Raw genomic sequence first — 17,146 nt, forward strand, 5'->3', positions numbered from 1 at the left:
GAGAGAGAGGAACAGAGAGAGAGAGAGAGAGAGAGAAACATCAATGTGAAAGGAACACATCGAGTGGCTGCCACCCGCACAACCGACCAGGGCCGGGGACAAGCTGCAACCGAGGTACATGCCCTTAGTGGGAACCTAACCCGGGTCTCTCAGGACCGCAGGCTGACACTCTAACCGCTGGGGCTGTTTTTCATTTCTTAAGAGAGACCCAGAACATCCAGCCTGTGTGGCTCAGCGGCTGAGCATCAACCCATGCACCAAGAGGTCGCCAGTTCGATTCCTGATCAAGACACATGCCCAGGTTGTAGGCCTGATCTCCAGTGGGGGACATGCAGAAGGTGGCCAATCTATATTCTCTCTCATCGATGTCTCTATTTCTCTCTTCCTCTCACTTCCTCTCTCTCTAAAATCCATAAAGGAAAAAAATTTTTAAAATTAGAAAAAGAGACCCAATGACCCCACTTCTAGGAATATACCCTAAGAAACCTGAAACACCAATCAGAAAGAATATATGTACCCCCATGTTTGTAGCAGCACTATTTACAATAGCTAAGATCTGGAAACAGCCCAAGTGTCCATCAGTAGACGAATGGATAAAAAAAGCGGTGGTACATATACACAATGGAGTACTATGCAGCTGTAAGAAAGAAAGATCTCTTATCCTTTGAGACTACATGGAGGGACCTGGAAAGTATCATCCCAAGTGAAACAAGCCAAACAGAGAAAGACAAGTATCATATGATCTCACTTATTTGTGGAATATAATGAACATAACAGTCTGAGGAATGGGGTAGTCCCAGAGATGTGGAAGTGGGGTACAGACTGACAATCCCCAGAAGAGGTGGTGGTGGGGGAGAGATAAACCACAGAACTTATATGCATGTATGCATGAACAATGGACATGGACAACAAAGCTGGGGACAGGGCAGAGGGGGAGGTGGAGTGGGGAATCAGTGGGGGAAAAAGGAGAAACATCTGTAACAAAAATTAATTAATAAAAAGTTGATAGAGACGGTGAAAATAAAAAAAAAAAATTAAAAAAGAGAGACAGAAAACGCAGAATGTTCTCTAACCACCATTTAAAGAATTCACTGTCCTTTGAATTGCTCAGTCATGCTCAGCTCCATCTGACCATTCCAAGTAATCTAGCAAATCCTAAACCTTTAAATCCACATTTTTATGTTGCACAGTCTCTCCCACTATCCCTCACCAGAATGTGATCTATGGGGGCAAGACTTTTCTTGTTTATTACCATGTCATCCTGTGCCCTTAATAAATATTTGTTGAATGAATTCCCAGAGCCCACACGGACTGTCTACTCCATGAAAACGTAATTTGAAGATCGGCTTTGCCTACCAGCTTTTGTGCAAACCCCACACTTTCAGGCTCTCCTGGCTTTTTTGGCCATGTCCTTGAGGACCTACTAGCATGCTACAGTAAAATAATGAGATACAAGGTTAACCTGGAAAGATGCCCTATATCTAGACCTCTTCCAGAACTTTCTAATACCAGGTTGGGCTGTTGCATATGCATGGGAAAAGCCCACAGCTGAAACCCATATATTTCATTTATTGTTGCTCCTTTTACTCCTTTTCCTAGCATCCCTGATCAAAATCTTTCCTTTGCACTCTGCTGAAGGTTGATATGGAATGTTTTAGTGTAGTTTCTAAATATTTTTGTAATCCTCACCCAAGGATTTTAGATAGAGGAGAGGAGAAAGAGAGAGATCAATGTGAGAGAGAAACATCGATTGGTTGCCTCCCATTCGTGCCTGAGATGGAACCCACCACCTTTTGGTGTACAGGACAATGCTCCAACAAACTGAACCACCCAGCCAGGGCTAGAGTCATTTCTAAATGACATTACGATGCCTCTTTTGTGTGTGTGTATGTATATGTATATATATATATGTATATATATATATATATATATATAGATATATATATATATATTTTCCTTTATTGATTTTAGAGAGAGAGGAAGAGAGAGGGAGAGAGACAGAATCATCAATGAGAGAGAACAGTGATTGGCCACCTCCTGCATACCCCCCACTGGAGACTGGGCCCACAACCTGGGTATATGCCTGGACCGGAAATCGAACCAGCGTCCTCTTGATGCATGGATCAATGCTCAACCACTGAGCCACACCAACCGGGCATGATGCCTCTTTTTACTTTATCTTAGTTTCTTTACCAACATTCAGCTTTTTTCTCCCTACTGTTTACTTCCTTTGGTGTTTACCATTTACTGTTTATTAGTCTTATACTTCCCTAAGGCCTATGTAACAGTTGTGAAATTTACTTCTAGGAGAAAAAAGTTATTTCATACACCAAGTTAGTGTCTACTGGATAAGTAAAACAGAACTCCATTAGAGCTTCTTCCCTAAAAATCAAAATGAATTTCCAATTCTCTAAAAAAGAAAGCTTGGAGGGCAAAGAAATAGGAGTTATCATCTTCTTGTTCAGTGCCCTCATCTTTCAGGGTTTTACTTCTGATCTAAATCATCTTTCTACCGTGGACCTAGGAAAAACCATCACTTGGACACTGAAAATGCAAATAACCCTGGAACCAGTAAGAAATTTCTATTCAAGGAACATGATAACAAAAACCTGGGAAACAGAAGGGCTTCAACTCTACCCCAGATATTTTTGCTCCAAATCTAGAATTCTAGGGTTCTCACTAAACCATGCTGAATGAAGAAGGATGTCCCTTATTTTCCTTAAGAAAAAATCTGAGTCAGCCCCCACCTACATGGTTGGGTGTTGGTTGGATGGTTGTTTGGGGCAATGCTTTCTCCTCATTAGAGAATCAGTCTAACTCTGCTACTCTTATAATGGCTGTCTAATACACCGTACAGGCACTCAGCTGTAACTGAGAAACTTAGCTCAAAATTTGAGGCATATCACAGTTGTTTAGTGTCTATGACAGTTCCCAAGAGCTAAGCAATCTCAGCCAGCAAATTGGAGATTTAGGTATTAGTTCTAATCTTCCATGATTCATTCTGAAATTCGCTGGTGTCAAAATCCTACCCTTCGGTAAAATAATTCAGAAACCTTAGAGTTTGCCTAAAACCATGTGTTCACCTAGGAAGCGCCTTCTCAGACCTGTCTCAGCTCTAGGACAGGTCATCAAAGCATATACCCGTCCCAGGCAACCATGGATGTCTGGTTGTTTACCTTTGAATAATCTAAACTTTTATTGTTTTCCTCTATTCTTCTGGGCAGAGCAAGTGTGGGGCTCACAGTTGGCACACCGGTAAAGGAAGTGTGTAATGTCTTGGTCCGAGATAATAATATACATTTATTGAGTGGTTGTTATATATCAGACACTGCCCTAAGCAATTTGCATACATTACCACTTTTTAAAATGTTTTTGTTGATTTTATAGAGGAAAGGAGAAAAAAGGAGGGGGAGAGAGAGAGAGAAATGTTCATGTGAGAGAGAAACATCAATGTGAGAAACATCGATCGTCTGCCTCATACATGCACCCTGACCCAGGACCAAATCTGCAACCCAGGCATGCGCCCTGATCAGGAATCAAACCAGTGACCTTTCGGTGCACAGAATAAAGCTCAACTAACTGAGCCACATGGGCCAGGGCTGTGTTACCACTTTAAACCTTAATAACAATCCTACAGATAGGTATCAATAGCTCCATTTTACATATGAAAAAACAGATTAAGTGACCTGTCCAGAGCAGTGGCTGATCTCCATGTTGGAGCCAGAATCCTTGGCCCACTCAGGGCCTGAATTCCTAACAACTGTGGTGCCCTGTGTCTTCATATGCTGTCTCTTCTGCTTCTGGAGTATTGAGAAAGGGAGAGAAGGCTTCGGACAACTGATAGATCACTTAAAGAGGAATGAAATAACCATCTCAAAATAGTTTAAGCAGATTCAAAGGAAATAAAAACTTTTCCCTGAGCAATAGCTGCCAGACGGCTGTCAAGGGGGACCCCTTGCTATCACCGAGTAGGCCAAGTCCTGCACTTCAGCTGTTTGGCATGACTGGTGACACATTGGAGAGTTCACAGTTGCCCTGAGTTACGGGTGTGGGAATGCTAAAATACCAGAGTAGTGCAGAAGTATAATGTGCATTATAAACCATAGCAGGGCTGGCAGTTTTCAACAGAGAAGCAAATTTCTAGAAAATCCTGGGCCAAAATGAAGTTTCTTTTTCTTCTGTTTTCTTCTTCTCAGACTCTGTGGGGAATGAGGTCGAGAAAGGGAGACATGATTCCACTCTGAGTCTCAGGCTCTGTAAATTCATAATAAAACAACAGCAAAACCATTGCTTAAATCCTATAATCTGCCTCCCCGTGAAGATTTCAAAGCAGGCCAAGTGCACCTTGGTGTTCTATGCGGGCCAGGGAAAGAGCAAGCCGGGTGCCTTTTCCCTTCCTGGCAGGGAGGGCGTGTTGAGAACTGCCTGGTGGCAGGGCTCCAGCAGTGAAGCTGTGCCCTGGTCCCCTAGGGCTGGAGGGAGAGCTTTGGGACAATGCAGAGCCGAGGACTGCTCTGTGCAAAGCACTCCGCCCCGTCTCAGCACGCCCTACGGTTGAGAGGTTCTCACCTTGGACTACACAGGAGGCAAGAAGTAGCTTGCAAAGGGGAAGATTTTCAGCACAGTGTGTAGGGAATTAAACCTATATTAACAGTAACATTGGGCCATGGAGTGGAAAGGCTGGGACGGTGTTGGTGTTCCCTAGGCAACAGGCTGAAAATGTTCACTCCTTAGAAAGTCTTTCAACTGGCCAGTGGCTCTTTCCTGACAGTACCAGTGGTTGAGCTCCAGAAAAATAATGAAAGCTATGGATGGAATATGGTGAGTGCCAAGAGGTCCCCCTCCAAGACAAGATGGCTTTTCTTGTGTTTGGATTTGGGTTAGAAAAACAAACTAGCAGACCATGATTGCTGACACAAATAAATTCATAACTATATGGGTAAGCATTTGCAATTCATCCTTGCAGTAAAAGGAAAAAAATTGTTTGCCTCTTCTCTTGGTAATGTCCACTGCTGTGGTGGAAAACTCCATGATCCTTAAGAAATATGCATGGTGAACATGTGTTTCTTTTCCCAAGTTGCTTTTATACTTAACATAGAGCCTCTGTTACATAGACCAGCATAGTAATGACCGCGATTGGGCTGTGTATATGTGTGCATGCACTGTGTGTGCGTGTGCTGTGTGTGCTGTTTTCCCGGATTATTGCAGCATAACTTCCTCTTTGCTTTACCAGACTGAATCTCAACAATGAGACACAACGTGTAAATTTCTTGTATGTTTGCTCTTTTCAGTTCTAGGGAAAATCCGAACTGCAGTGGGCAGTGCCCAACTTCTCATGGCCCAGAAATTCTACCAGTTCAGAGAACTGTGTGAAGAAAACCTGGTAGGTAACATTCCCTATCATTACCACTTCCCTGCTAGTACCATGAGAAGAATGTGTCATCAAGACTGGCCCAACTAAAGAAAAACTGATTTTGAACTGAGTCAAGGCCCATTGGACTCTCTCACCTGGAACAGAGACTTTTCTAATGAATTTTATTTCCTGCTTTTTTTTTTAATTAAAAATACTTATTTCATATTTAAATAACCTTAGAAGAAAAAAACCCAATCAGATTTAAACTCTGTTTCCTGCTTTTTGGTACCTGGAACATTTCCATTTTCCTGGCTTTCATATAGCATCTCTGATTTCATTATTCTTACCAAAATAGGATGCAGCCTGATATTTCAAAAATAATATTACAGAAAATCATTTTGGATAATGATTTTCCTTTAGAAATAACCATTGCCCTGGCTGGTTTGGCTCAGCGGTTAGAGCGTCCGCCTGTGGTCCGGAGAGGCCCGGGTTCGGTTCCCGCTAAGGGCATGTACCTCGGTTGCAGTTTGTCCCCAGCCCTGGTTGGTCGTGCGGGTGGCGACCACTCGATGTGTCCCTTTCACATCGATGTTTCCCTCTCTCTCTCTTCCTCTCTCTCCCTCCCACTCTGTCTGTACAAAAAATGGAAAAATGTCCTCGGATGAGGATTAAAAAAATAATAATAATAATAAAAATATTAAAAAAAAAAAAAAGAAATAACCATCAGTTTATATATCCTAATCAGAGTTCTTTGTTTTAATTAAGGGCCAGAGATGGAAGGTATCAAAAAATATAGATTTGATCTCCCTGAGACAAATGAATCCTTCTTGGACATACAAAAACAAAAAAACCTGCTACTATCTCTACAAGTGCCATTCTGAAAGAATAGCTTTTATTGGCCAATTGTTGGTCAAGCTGGATCTAAAACAAAGATCATGAAAAGCAACTTGTTTATCTTGTTGAAAGTAAAAACATGCTTATAAGCAATCTAATTGACCCAAACTATGATTTCATAGTTTTAACCACATCTTTTTGTTAACAAGGACAAGTACAGACTGAGAGGGATTTATCTAGACAGGGCTCAGCCAAGAAAAAAATAGAAAGCATGCAAAAATTAGTACTCCCCATTCCCTTCTCCGGGCTCTTCTTTCTAAAAGCTGCCTGTGGGGCTATCTCTTCCTTTCTACTCGTCACCCTCCCACCTATAATTCGTTTTCCCCTCCCTCAGCAAAAATTACCTGATCCTTCTGTCACCGTCTCAGAAATTCTATTCTGGATTATGAGATCATATATATTAGTAAATGTATTGACAAGTGAATACAACAAATATTTTCGTGAGTTTCACTTCATGCCAGGTACAGAATTTCTGCTGACTTATAAACTCGGAAATGTGTCACAGATCTTAATTAACATGATTCTCTTTGCTCTTTAAATGTAAGAAAGCTCACATAAGCTATACTTCTCAAAATGGCTGGTGGATACACCTGGAGCCTAGTATGTACACAGTGCAGGGCACAGAGCATGCTTTGAAAGCATTGTGTGACAGGCAGGAATATTATGAAGTAGAATATAAATATTGTATAGATTTTGAAGATGAAATTGCAGACAAAATATTTTGAAAAATGTGCAGACTTCCAGGAAAGGCTTACCTCGTTAAAGCCACCTTTTGCTGTTTCCTAGTTCCTGATGGGCTCACACTCCTTGGCCACTAGAGGAACTTAGGTGGCAAAGTATGAGAAACATGGTGGAGGGAAACGAAAGAGGAACTACATGGGGGCCGAGGCCACTGATGGCTGGTCAAACCTGACCCAGGAGGGAAGCTCAAGAGCCCACAGTGTATCAGACTTTATGGAGTAGATTGTGACATCATTTCTATGATGGTTTTACGGCTGAGAAAAATGGGCATGGCGGCCATGTGGTTAAGAGGCTGAACCAAGATTCAAATCTCAGTCTCTTTGACCTAATAATCCCTGTAAATCCACCCACCACCCTACTTATCCCCCCAAATTTGAGCTGCACTCCTCACCCTCATGGAGCGACCTGATCAGTCAGCTGTAACTCCCCTGCAGCAGGAAGCACGGTGGCCTGGTGGTAGCATTGTTCAGTTCTACAAAGCTGCATAAACATGGCACTAAGACTGGTCACAATCAGACCCACCTCTCCTTTCTTGAGTTCTTACTCTGAGGAGGGAAACACTTGAATACTCAGACATTATCTCAGACTAGACTCTTAGGCATAAAATAAATGGATGAGAGTTGCTTTTTTCAATAAAACTAAACCAAGGAACCCAACCCTCCTCATCCTTTCACACTATTCACCATCTCTGACCTCTGAGTGGCCTGGTTCAGACGAAGGCTAGTGCTGCAACTTCTTCTTGTGCATGGGGTATCACATGGCCCACTGATTCAGAGACTGGCTGAGAGCCTACATTCTTTCTGCTTCCTCATCTATCTGTTTCATGATAGAGGCAATGAGTTCTTGGTGAGGAGGGAACAAACTACCCAATATACAGAGTAAAAATAACTCTTTGCCTGTGGAACTATCATTTCATGCACTGGTGCACTGAAACAATTGAGCCAATAGAACTTATGACCTAAAATACTTTAATAAACTCTAGAATATGAGCAATTTAGTTTTTGTTATCAGTAAGATAAGGAGCCCTAGCTGGTTAGGCTCAGCCGTTAGAGCATCGGCCCACGGACCAGAGAGTCCTGGGTTTGGTTCCCACTGAGAGCAGGTACCTCGGTTGCAGTTTGTCCCTGGGCCCAGGGCCGTGAGGGTGGCAACCACTCACTGTGTCTCTCTCACATTGATGTTTCTCTCTCTCTCCCTCCCGCTCTATCTGAAGATAAATGCAAAAATGTCCTTGGGTGAGGATAAACAATAATAATAATAAGGAAATATATTATGCGATCATAAAACTCCATTTGAGAGGTACTCTGTCAAAACTATTATCTGTCTTTTCTAAACCTAAATAATGAGAAATATTTTTTAGTTTTGATTTAGTTTACAGAGAAACTCTCATTAATTCAGGTGTCATTAGCACAGATTTAAGACTGAATCAACGCTTACAAACTTTAGAATTTATTTCTTCCAGTGAATTTCAGAACTATTGGTAGTTTTAGAACTGTAAGTTTATAAAAACATCTTTACTTGTATTTAGTTTGAGTCTATACAAATAATGTTAGTCCATTCAAAGGGCTAAAAAGTTCTTTCCTACCCATTAATTTTGATGGTCATCAACCTTACACTTTCTGAAATTCTGATACTGTTTTTTATAAGGGTTGGTTTTAAAGTATAAACTGGCCTCAAGTTATTATATGGCATGAGGTTTCACAGTCTACCAATTGCCTGAAATACTTACAGGTAACCAACACTGACCTCAACTTTAAATGTCTGACATATGGCAGTTCCCACCAATCTAACCATGAATGCTTTAGCTACAACTGCAGTTAGTGATTAGCAATGACCATAACACCTTTACTCTCTTAGTTTTTTTTCTATCTTAGATTATATAAATCTGTACTTAGATTATATAAATCATACTTTCTTGCCCAGGATATGTGGATGGAGGCAAAGAAAGTCATTCCTTTAATACCAAAGAATGTTTAATATTATCTAGCAAATGGGTCACTATAGACTCTATGTGTATGTATAGATATGTGTTCTCACATTTGCTATATTATGCTGTGGTCAATATAATACTAATTTATTTCCAAATGATTTTGCCAAAGTACTTATATGATAAAATGACTTCCTACATTAATAACATCTTTTTTTTTTTTAATCCTCAACCAAGGACATTTTTGCATTTATCTTCAAAGAGCGTGGGAGGGAGAGAGGGGGAAAGGGAGAGAGAGAGAAACATCAATGTGAGAAAGAGACATCGACTGGTTGCCACCCACACGACCCCAACCAGGGCCAGGGACAAACTGCAACCGAGGCATGTGACCTTAGCAGGAACCAAACTCGGGACTCTCTGGTCTTCAGGCCAACGCTCTAACTGCTGAGCCAAACCAGCCAGGGCAATAACATCTTAATTGTTTAAACATATAGTATTTTAAAAATTTAATTATTTTATTACTCATCATCTGTTTACCCTAGTATTTCACTCAATATAGTATTAAAACTAGTTGTATTTTAGACTACATATCTGTTCTCCAAATAAGTTGGGTAGCAATAGTCAAATACCGGCTCTAATATACTGTGGAGTTTTTTTCAAAGATGGCATTTTCATTTAAATATGGTATTTTACTATGCATCTTATTGTAGATCATATATTCTGGGTTTTTTAATGTTTACTCTCCCTTCATTCTGTACTGATAGATGTTGTATTACAAAAGAAGAGTTTTACGACCTTGGCATTTGAGAGTCACTGACTCAAATGGATGTGTGTATAAAATTACCATTTGTAGTGGACTCTAAAAAAGAAAAAGTCAAACTCATAGAAACAGAATAGAAAAGTGGTTGCTGCCCTGGTCAGTTTGGCTCAGCAGTTAGAGCATCGACAGACGAACCAGAGAGACCCAGGTTCAGTTCCCGCTGAGGGCACGTACATCGGTTGCAGTTTGTCCCCAGCCCCGGTTGGGGTTGTGTGAGTGGCAACCAGTTGCTGTGTCTCTCTCACATCGCTGTTTCTCTCTCTCTCTTCCTCCCTCTCTCCCTCCTGCTCTATCTGAAGATAAATGCAAAAATGTCCTCAGGTGAGGACTGAAAAAAAAAAAAGAAAAGTGGTTGCTAAGGGTTGAGGGGTGGAAGAAATAGGAAGAAACTGGTAAAAGGGTACAAACTTTCAGTTGGGAGATGAATACAGTCAGAGGATCTAATGTATAACATGTTGATTATAGCTGATAACACTGCATTGTATAATTGAAATTTGCTAAGAGAGTAGAACAATGTTCTCACCAAAAATATTTTTAAAAGATAAATATGAAACAAACAAACAAAAACAAAAAAGTAAACATAAATAAATAAAAGGTAAATATGTGAGGTCATTGATGTGTTAATTAACTCAATGGAGAGAACTCTTTCACAGTATATTTCAAATTGTACACTTGAAATGTTTTATGGTTATTATTTGTCGATTATACCTCAGTAAAGCTGAATATATATATAAATTTTTTAAATAAAATTACCATTTGTAAATTACCATAAAATTATCACTTTTATCTGAAAACCAAAAGGAATTCATCCTCCTTACATTGTTTGAACTATTTGAAGATGTCACTTTGGCCCTGTGCTTGCTGTCATGAACTGCCTCTAAAGCATGAATGTCTTCTTTCTCTTGTACAGAACCCTAATGCTCATCCAAGGCCCACCTCCCAGGATTTGGCGGGGTTCTGGGACATGCTGCAGTTATCCATAGAAAATATTAGTATGAAATTTGATGAACTCCATCAGTTAAAGGCCAATAATTGGAAACAGATGGATCCTCTTGACAAGAAGGTAGAACAATGTAGATTTTGTATGGTTCATTTAAAAACCTGCACAAACACTGGACAGTCTAAATAGGTTTCTGCATTCAGTCTTGCTGTTTACAATGTGAAATGGAGCTAATATCATATTGATTTCATTGTAATGACAATGTTTACATAGTAATCATTTGGGATATTATCTGTAATATGTTTCAGGCATATTTTTTAAGAAAAACCTGTCTTTGTGAATTGGAAAATGGGAATGTGGCTTTTTTTGTTAATTAAACTTTAAGTTAAACCATTTTAGTCACTGAAAGGAACTGCCTCCATTTTGCTTTTTAAACTAAAATAAATGACATCTTCAGTGCATGATTACATAGAGCAAGAGTTCAACTTCCTTACATCCTAGGATGTGTTTCTGAGAAAAATAAGAAGCCTTGAAAACTAACTTGACTTTGATAATCATTTCATAAATATAGTAATAAAGAAACCACTGTTGTTCCTAAAAATATACACACCATCTAGTTTCACAATAATCAAAAATGTTGGAATTTTTATTTTTAAAAGAATTTTACTTTTGGTTGATTTTCCTTGGGGAATATTGCTCACTGGGTTCCTCGTGCAACAGTTTAGAAATAAAGTCTCAAATTTTTTACTTTAATTAATAAACTGCAATTTTCACATTTGATTATGGTGGTTCGATTAGGCTCACACAGGTATACAATGTCCACCTCCCTAGGCTGGGCTGTCATTCATGACTTTTTTAACGCTTTGCTTTCCTTTGGCCTGAGGTCAAATAGTTCCAAGAGATTCAACTACAAAAAGTATGCACGGCTGTTCCCCTGAAGCACTGGTGGCCTTGCCCTTTTCAGATCTCCTCGCCTATCGGAGAGCTAATAGCAAACCAATCCATTCTGTTGCTGCCCATCATAACATCAGGGTTCTTGGGGTCAGTGGGCTCCCAGGAGAAATCCAGTCCCAAGGAACAGTGCATAGTAGAAAGAAAAGCAACGCTATCATCACCCTCTCTCATTTCCAATTCTGTCACCGTCAACCTGAGGGTTTTGGTGTGAAGCATCAAAGCACCATTGATGTATGTGTGGTCTCTCACTTGGGAAGTCAAATATTTGCACTTAATCTAGCTTATATTTTAAATATGTGTTTAAAACGATCTGCTAGATAAGCCTTTGAATTGGTCTTATTTTTTAAAAAACACTACAGGTATACACACACATCAAGTTCATTTTATTCCTAGAGCTGACCCAAATAATTTCCCGTTGTTGTGTTTTTTGTTTTTGTTTTTTTAATTATTGTTAAAAAAATAAAATGTACAAGAATAAGAAAATATGACTAAAATGATCAATATTCATACTTTAAAACATATCTACCAAGTTACTCAACAATGAGGATTTAAAATGTCCAAAAGAAGTGATGCTAAGAATTGATATATGTAACCTACTGACATTCGCACAATAAATCATTAGTTAACTTGATTTCTAAATCATTATACACTTTGTCCATGGTCAGAGCTTTTCATCACCCCACGAACTTTAGGGAAAACAATGAACAAGCACTATCAGAGTTGGCAGAATACTGTTTGCACTCTGTGCTTCCTTTTTCTGTCCTCTGGACCATACATACTCTCTTAAACTGCCTGAGGGCAGCTCCAATGTAATAAGTTAGGTATTTCACCCACCCCAGCAAAGGGGAACTGCTGTGATGAGCATGAATGTTAAGGCACAAGGAGTGTCCTTTGGAGAATCATAGAATCCATATTTTAAGGTACTTTTCACATTTATGAGACATTTCATATTTCACGTTTATTTATGAGGACTGAGGGTATTTTATTAAAACTGAAAACATTCACATGGACCATTTCGCAACTTGACAGTCTCGTCCTTTTCATAAAATTTCTTTCTGGTCTAGATTTTCTTCTTTCCCACTGCATTTTTATTTTCTGCTAAAGTCATGAATGGCTTTTGTTTTTGCAATGGCATTTAAAAGTACCTGTTGTATAGTTTGCTGTTGCTAAGGCAGATGAACTCTTTCAGTCCTGTGTTAAGTCTTCCTGGCACAGTGTATGTCCCTGTTATTGGAATAGCCTTCTGGACCACAGTTATTCTGAGGCCCCCCGAGTGACATCCCAGCAGGATGTTTTAGGAGCCATTTTGGAACTGATTCCAAGGAGTGTAGGGATTATCAATGTCTTCCCTCCAGGGTGACCCTGGAAAGTATATTGCTGTGTGTTTGTGTGTGGTGTGCAAACGGTGTAACTCACTGTGGCATCTGCAAAGCTAAAGAACACAGTCTTATCATTCTCTTCTTTCGCATTTGGCTATTTTGGCTCGGGCGGGCCTGGGGAGAGGGCGGTGATGGTTTTAAACTGAACCCAGCTCGCACCAGCTGCCATGCCTCCTTAGATGGGGTGCAGAGTCCTAAGGGCCGCTGCCGCTGCAGCCCTTCTCCATCTCCGGCCCCGGAAGAGTTGGAGCCTCCAGAGAGAACCACAGTAAATGTGCTAGGAGCCGCAGCCTTTCAGCAGGGGGCATTTTAAATCCCACAGCCTTTCCTTGGAGAGACCTAGTTCCTCAATCCAGCTTTACCCTTGGCCTTAAACTTGCCGGTATTTTTTTCCCCCCTGCATCTTTTGAGTACCCAAGCCAGAATAATGAAGAAAAATGTATATACAGTGTGCAGATCAGAACTAACCACCCTTAGGTTTAAAGAAGGAAAGAAAAAAGTGTGTTCTAACTACTGACCTATCCCAGTTTTCCCCAAGCTTGTCCTGAGAAGCTGTGTAATGTCCTGAACCTTCTGCTTTGATCAGGAGAGAAGGGCCCCTCCTCCAGTGCCAAAGAAGCCGGCGAAGGGCCCTGCGCCGCTGATCCGGGAGCGCTCGCTGGAGAGCTCGCAGCGCCAGGAGGCCCGCAAGCGCCTGATGGCCGCCAAGCGCGCCGCATCCGTCCGCCAGAACTCGGCCACCGAGAGCGCCGAGAGCATCGAGATCTACATCCCCGAGGCGCAGACCCGGCTCTGAGGCGCCGGCCGCGCGTCGCCAAGTATCTGTCCTCCCCTCCTCCGCCCTCTGCCCTCCCCGCCCCGCGCCCGTGTGTCTCTGAGCCCAGTGACTTCCACAGTCGCGGTGTAGTTGTCCATCTCGCAGGAGCCTCCCCCGGTCACCCCTCTGCCCGGACCAGTTTGCCCATGTTCTTCACCGAGCTTCGCCACCTGTATTGATGCGTCACCCTGCCTCATCCGGATAGCCAACCCTTTCTTTTGGCAAAACCAAACCCACCTGTGTAGAAATAGCCCCTTTAAGTCACCCACCATCCTCAGTTCTCTCAAGCTAGTCTGTCCCTAGAGCTCAGCAATATAAAACCGTAGGGTATTTCAGAAATCCAGTATCACAGGGTGATCCTTTGGGACTTCACTGTCTTCCACGTGAAAGAAACTAGGGCTCCGATTCCCTTTATTTCCCCTAAACAGTTATTATTTTGCAAAGCAGATGGAGCACTTTATTTCCAACCTCAGAAATCATGCCATCTCACCGGAATCAATGAGTGACAAACCAAGAGGGGAACAAGTTGGGCTGGGGGTGGGGGACCTAGATGTGAAGTGGGAAAGGGAGAAGCAAAATCTGCAGGTGCTGGGGGGTACCTGCACCACTCACAGCTGCACAAACTGCCTCACTGTTACTTCATCAATCACTGCTTCAAATGTTTCAATCAGCAGAAGATTGTAAATTTGATCTTTCAGGGAAATTAATCTATTCTGAAAGGCAATAAAATGAAGAAGGGCATGGCAAATGAAGCACTGAGAGTTTAAGATGTAAGGGATTTTTTGTTGTTGTTGTTCTATTATTAAGAAAAATTAGACCTGAAATGTTTTATCAACTCTTATTGTATTATGTATATTATATTGTTGTGTGGTAGGGTCTTAAAAGGAGAACTGTTGGTTCTATTAATTTGTTAGTGCCCATCCTGGGAAGCCTCCCGAAGTACACATATTTAAGTACACATCTGCTTAGGAAGTGTTTTAAACAGCAGCCAGGCTGTTTTCAGAGAACAGTTGGATTTTTTTTTATCATCCCTTTGAATGCTACACATCCATCCCTTTTAACCTGTTAGTTCATACTGCGGACGTTATTTCTTCCTTTCGTCTTCTCTCACTATTACACAGAGTCCTATCATTCCCCATTATAAGGATTTGTCCTATGTCAACCCAATAAAATAAAATTTCTACCCCAATAGACATGTCTCATTCCAAAGAGCTGCCACTCATCTTGAAGTCCCAGAAAAATTTGACTTGCAAGGTTCATCAACCACAGGAGAGAGGGGAAAGTCATGACTCCGAACACTGAGAGAAACCCAGGCTTTTGGCAGAGAATGTTGATTTACATTTTTGTCATGATGGAGGGGCAGTATGCACTTTGCGTCTAGCTGAAGTTCTCCTTAAATGCCCTTATTCATAGCAGTTTAAACATTTAGAATATGGTGACCTTAAAGTATCACTGGCATTTTATGTCCAGCTCCCACGCTAAAATATTAGAAATTACCACTGAAAAATGAAAGACTTCTAAAAACATACATCAAATATGCTTGCACCAGAGAAGCTTTTTCAAAAAATACAGTTGCATAGCCAGGTGCTAATTTAATTTTATTTCTGAAATTAAGAGAAGTGATGGGTTCTGGCAACAACTTTTTTCATGGACATATTCTAAAACCACTAGAGAATTCGCTACCTCTCAGAGCCATTGATGCTTTGAGCTATCTTTATAAACAGGGCACAAATGTCTACTGCTGTGGTTTACAAGAAAAGGGCTACTAACTTACTAAAAAACAAACTTTTAACTAGGGTGAACAAAGTATCTTGAGTGCTTTGTAAAATTGGAGCATACAGAGATTTTGAGCTTCAAGTATTTGCTGGTTTTAAAAAGAATACATGTTTTATTTACTTTGTAGCAGCAATGGAAGGTCACACAAAATTTACATCAAGTAAAGCCAACTGCCACCTTGGGTAGCCTATGGTCTCATTCAATCCTGCAAATGATTTGGAACTCACAAATTAACATGAAGGAAGTGGAATCCATTTGAAGACCCATGTTCCCAACTACAGCTCTGTGCCCTGAGGTAGAGATAAGGTTTGGATTAAGAAATAGATTTCTAATACTATTCAAGATCATCCTACAATATTTTCTTTGGAAACTGGTTTAGCCCAGGAAATTTTAAAGAGAGACAAGAGAAGGCCTATTTATCTTGTCTATGTGAATGGTATTTGTATATTCATAAGCTATTTTTGGTAAGAATTTTAAATCTTTTAGCTAAATGCCTGCAGGCATCATGACCTTTGCCTTCCTTAAAAACACAAATTGTACAAACACTTTATAAAGAGCTAATTATTGATGTTAAAACATGACCCCACACAAGCTGCTTGTTAACCACTTGCCCCTTTAACTGACATCCATGAGCATAACCTTTGTTACATTGTTCTTTTTGATGTAATTTGTAGAAATGTTTTTTAGTTCATAATGGAAAATGTATACCCTGAAAAAATTGCTTATTTTGTTTAACTTTGGTATAAAGATGTTTGGGCATTTTCTTGGGGAGGGGAGAATACAAAAGAAGTTTGTCTCCCATATCAAAAAAAAGTTCAAAGAAATTAAGTATTTATTATATTTTTTGCAGTTGTTTCCATACAATTCACATAACCTTTTGTAAAGAGAGATGAAGAAATGGATTAAAGATTTTTAATATTTGAAATGGTAAATAGAACTAATTTATTTGTAATATATTTCTGTTATTTATAGATGTTTTCTTAATGTTTTATTGTGAGTTATCACTTTAATTTAAGCCTTATACTTGTGAATTTACCATTTCTTTTTTAAAACATGTCTAGATGCATATTTTAAATAACTGGAATGTAAATCACTAGCATATCTGAATTCCCAAATGTAATTTTTTAAAATTATTTTGGTTTGGAAAAAACGATTCATTTGAAAGCCTTCAGATGGAGGGGTGGGGAACATTTTTATGGCTTTATGAATTGGAATTTCATAGGCTTATCTACCTAGATTGTGTGTGAACAAAAATACTGTAAATAGATTAATGTTTCCCATAATGTAAAAAGAAGAAATTAATAAAATAATTAATGCACTGCTTTCAGGTCTTCATGTTTTCACTACAGAGTCCTGCTTCTTCCAAAATATAAGTAACTGCCTTCGGGGAGAATAATTAAGCAATTAAGAAGCATCTCATTCTTACTTGCATTGTAACAATACACATGCCAGTCACTGTTGAGCCAAGGGATTGAAATACTGAAAACTAAAAGTCACTTTACCATGCTGATCACACACATGTGAAAGGTTGAAGTAAAAAGATGT

At 40.1% G+C, this 17,146-nt stretch overlaps 1 protein-coding gene across 8 annotated transcripts in view; it reads left to right on the forward strand.

Annotated features, from left to right (window-relative positions):
• DLGAP1 (DLG associated protein 1) overlaps positions 1 to 16,924 on the forward strand; it is a 329,410-nt gene extending 312,486 nt beyond the window's left edge. For 6 of the 8 annotated variants that reach the window (XM_036245139.1, XM_036245133.1, XM_036245134.1 and 3 more), the window contains 3 exons: positions 5,292 to 5,383; positions 10,646 to 10,798; positions 13,595 to 16,924. In XM_036245139.1, the coding sequence (XP_036101032.1) occupies positions 5,292 to 5,383; positions 10,646 to 10,798; positions 13,595 to 13,804 (455 nt within the window). In that variant the 3' untranslated portion in view covers positions 13,805 to 16,924. The remainder of the gene's footprint in view (positions 1 to 5,291; positions 5,384 to 10,645; positions 10,799 to 13,594) is intronic. The other 2 variants (XM_036245132.1, XM_036245131.1) reach the window with 2 other exon arrangements.
• The last annotated feature ends 222 nt before the right edge of the window (positions 16,925 to 17,146 follow it).

This window comes from Molossus molossus, unplaced genomic scaffold (genome assembly GCF_014108415.1).
Source record: "Molossus molossus isolate mMolMol1 unplaced genomic scaffold, mMolMol1.p scaffold_m16_p_6, whole genome shotgun sequence".
In the NCBI taxonomy this organism is placed as follows: Eukaryota; Metazoa; Chordata; class Mammalia; order Chiroptera; family Molossidae; genus Molossus; species Molossus molossus.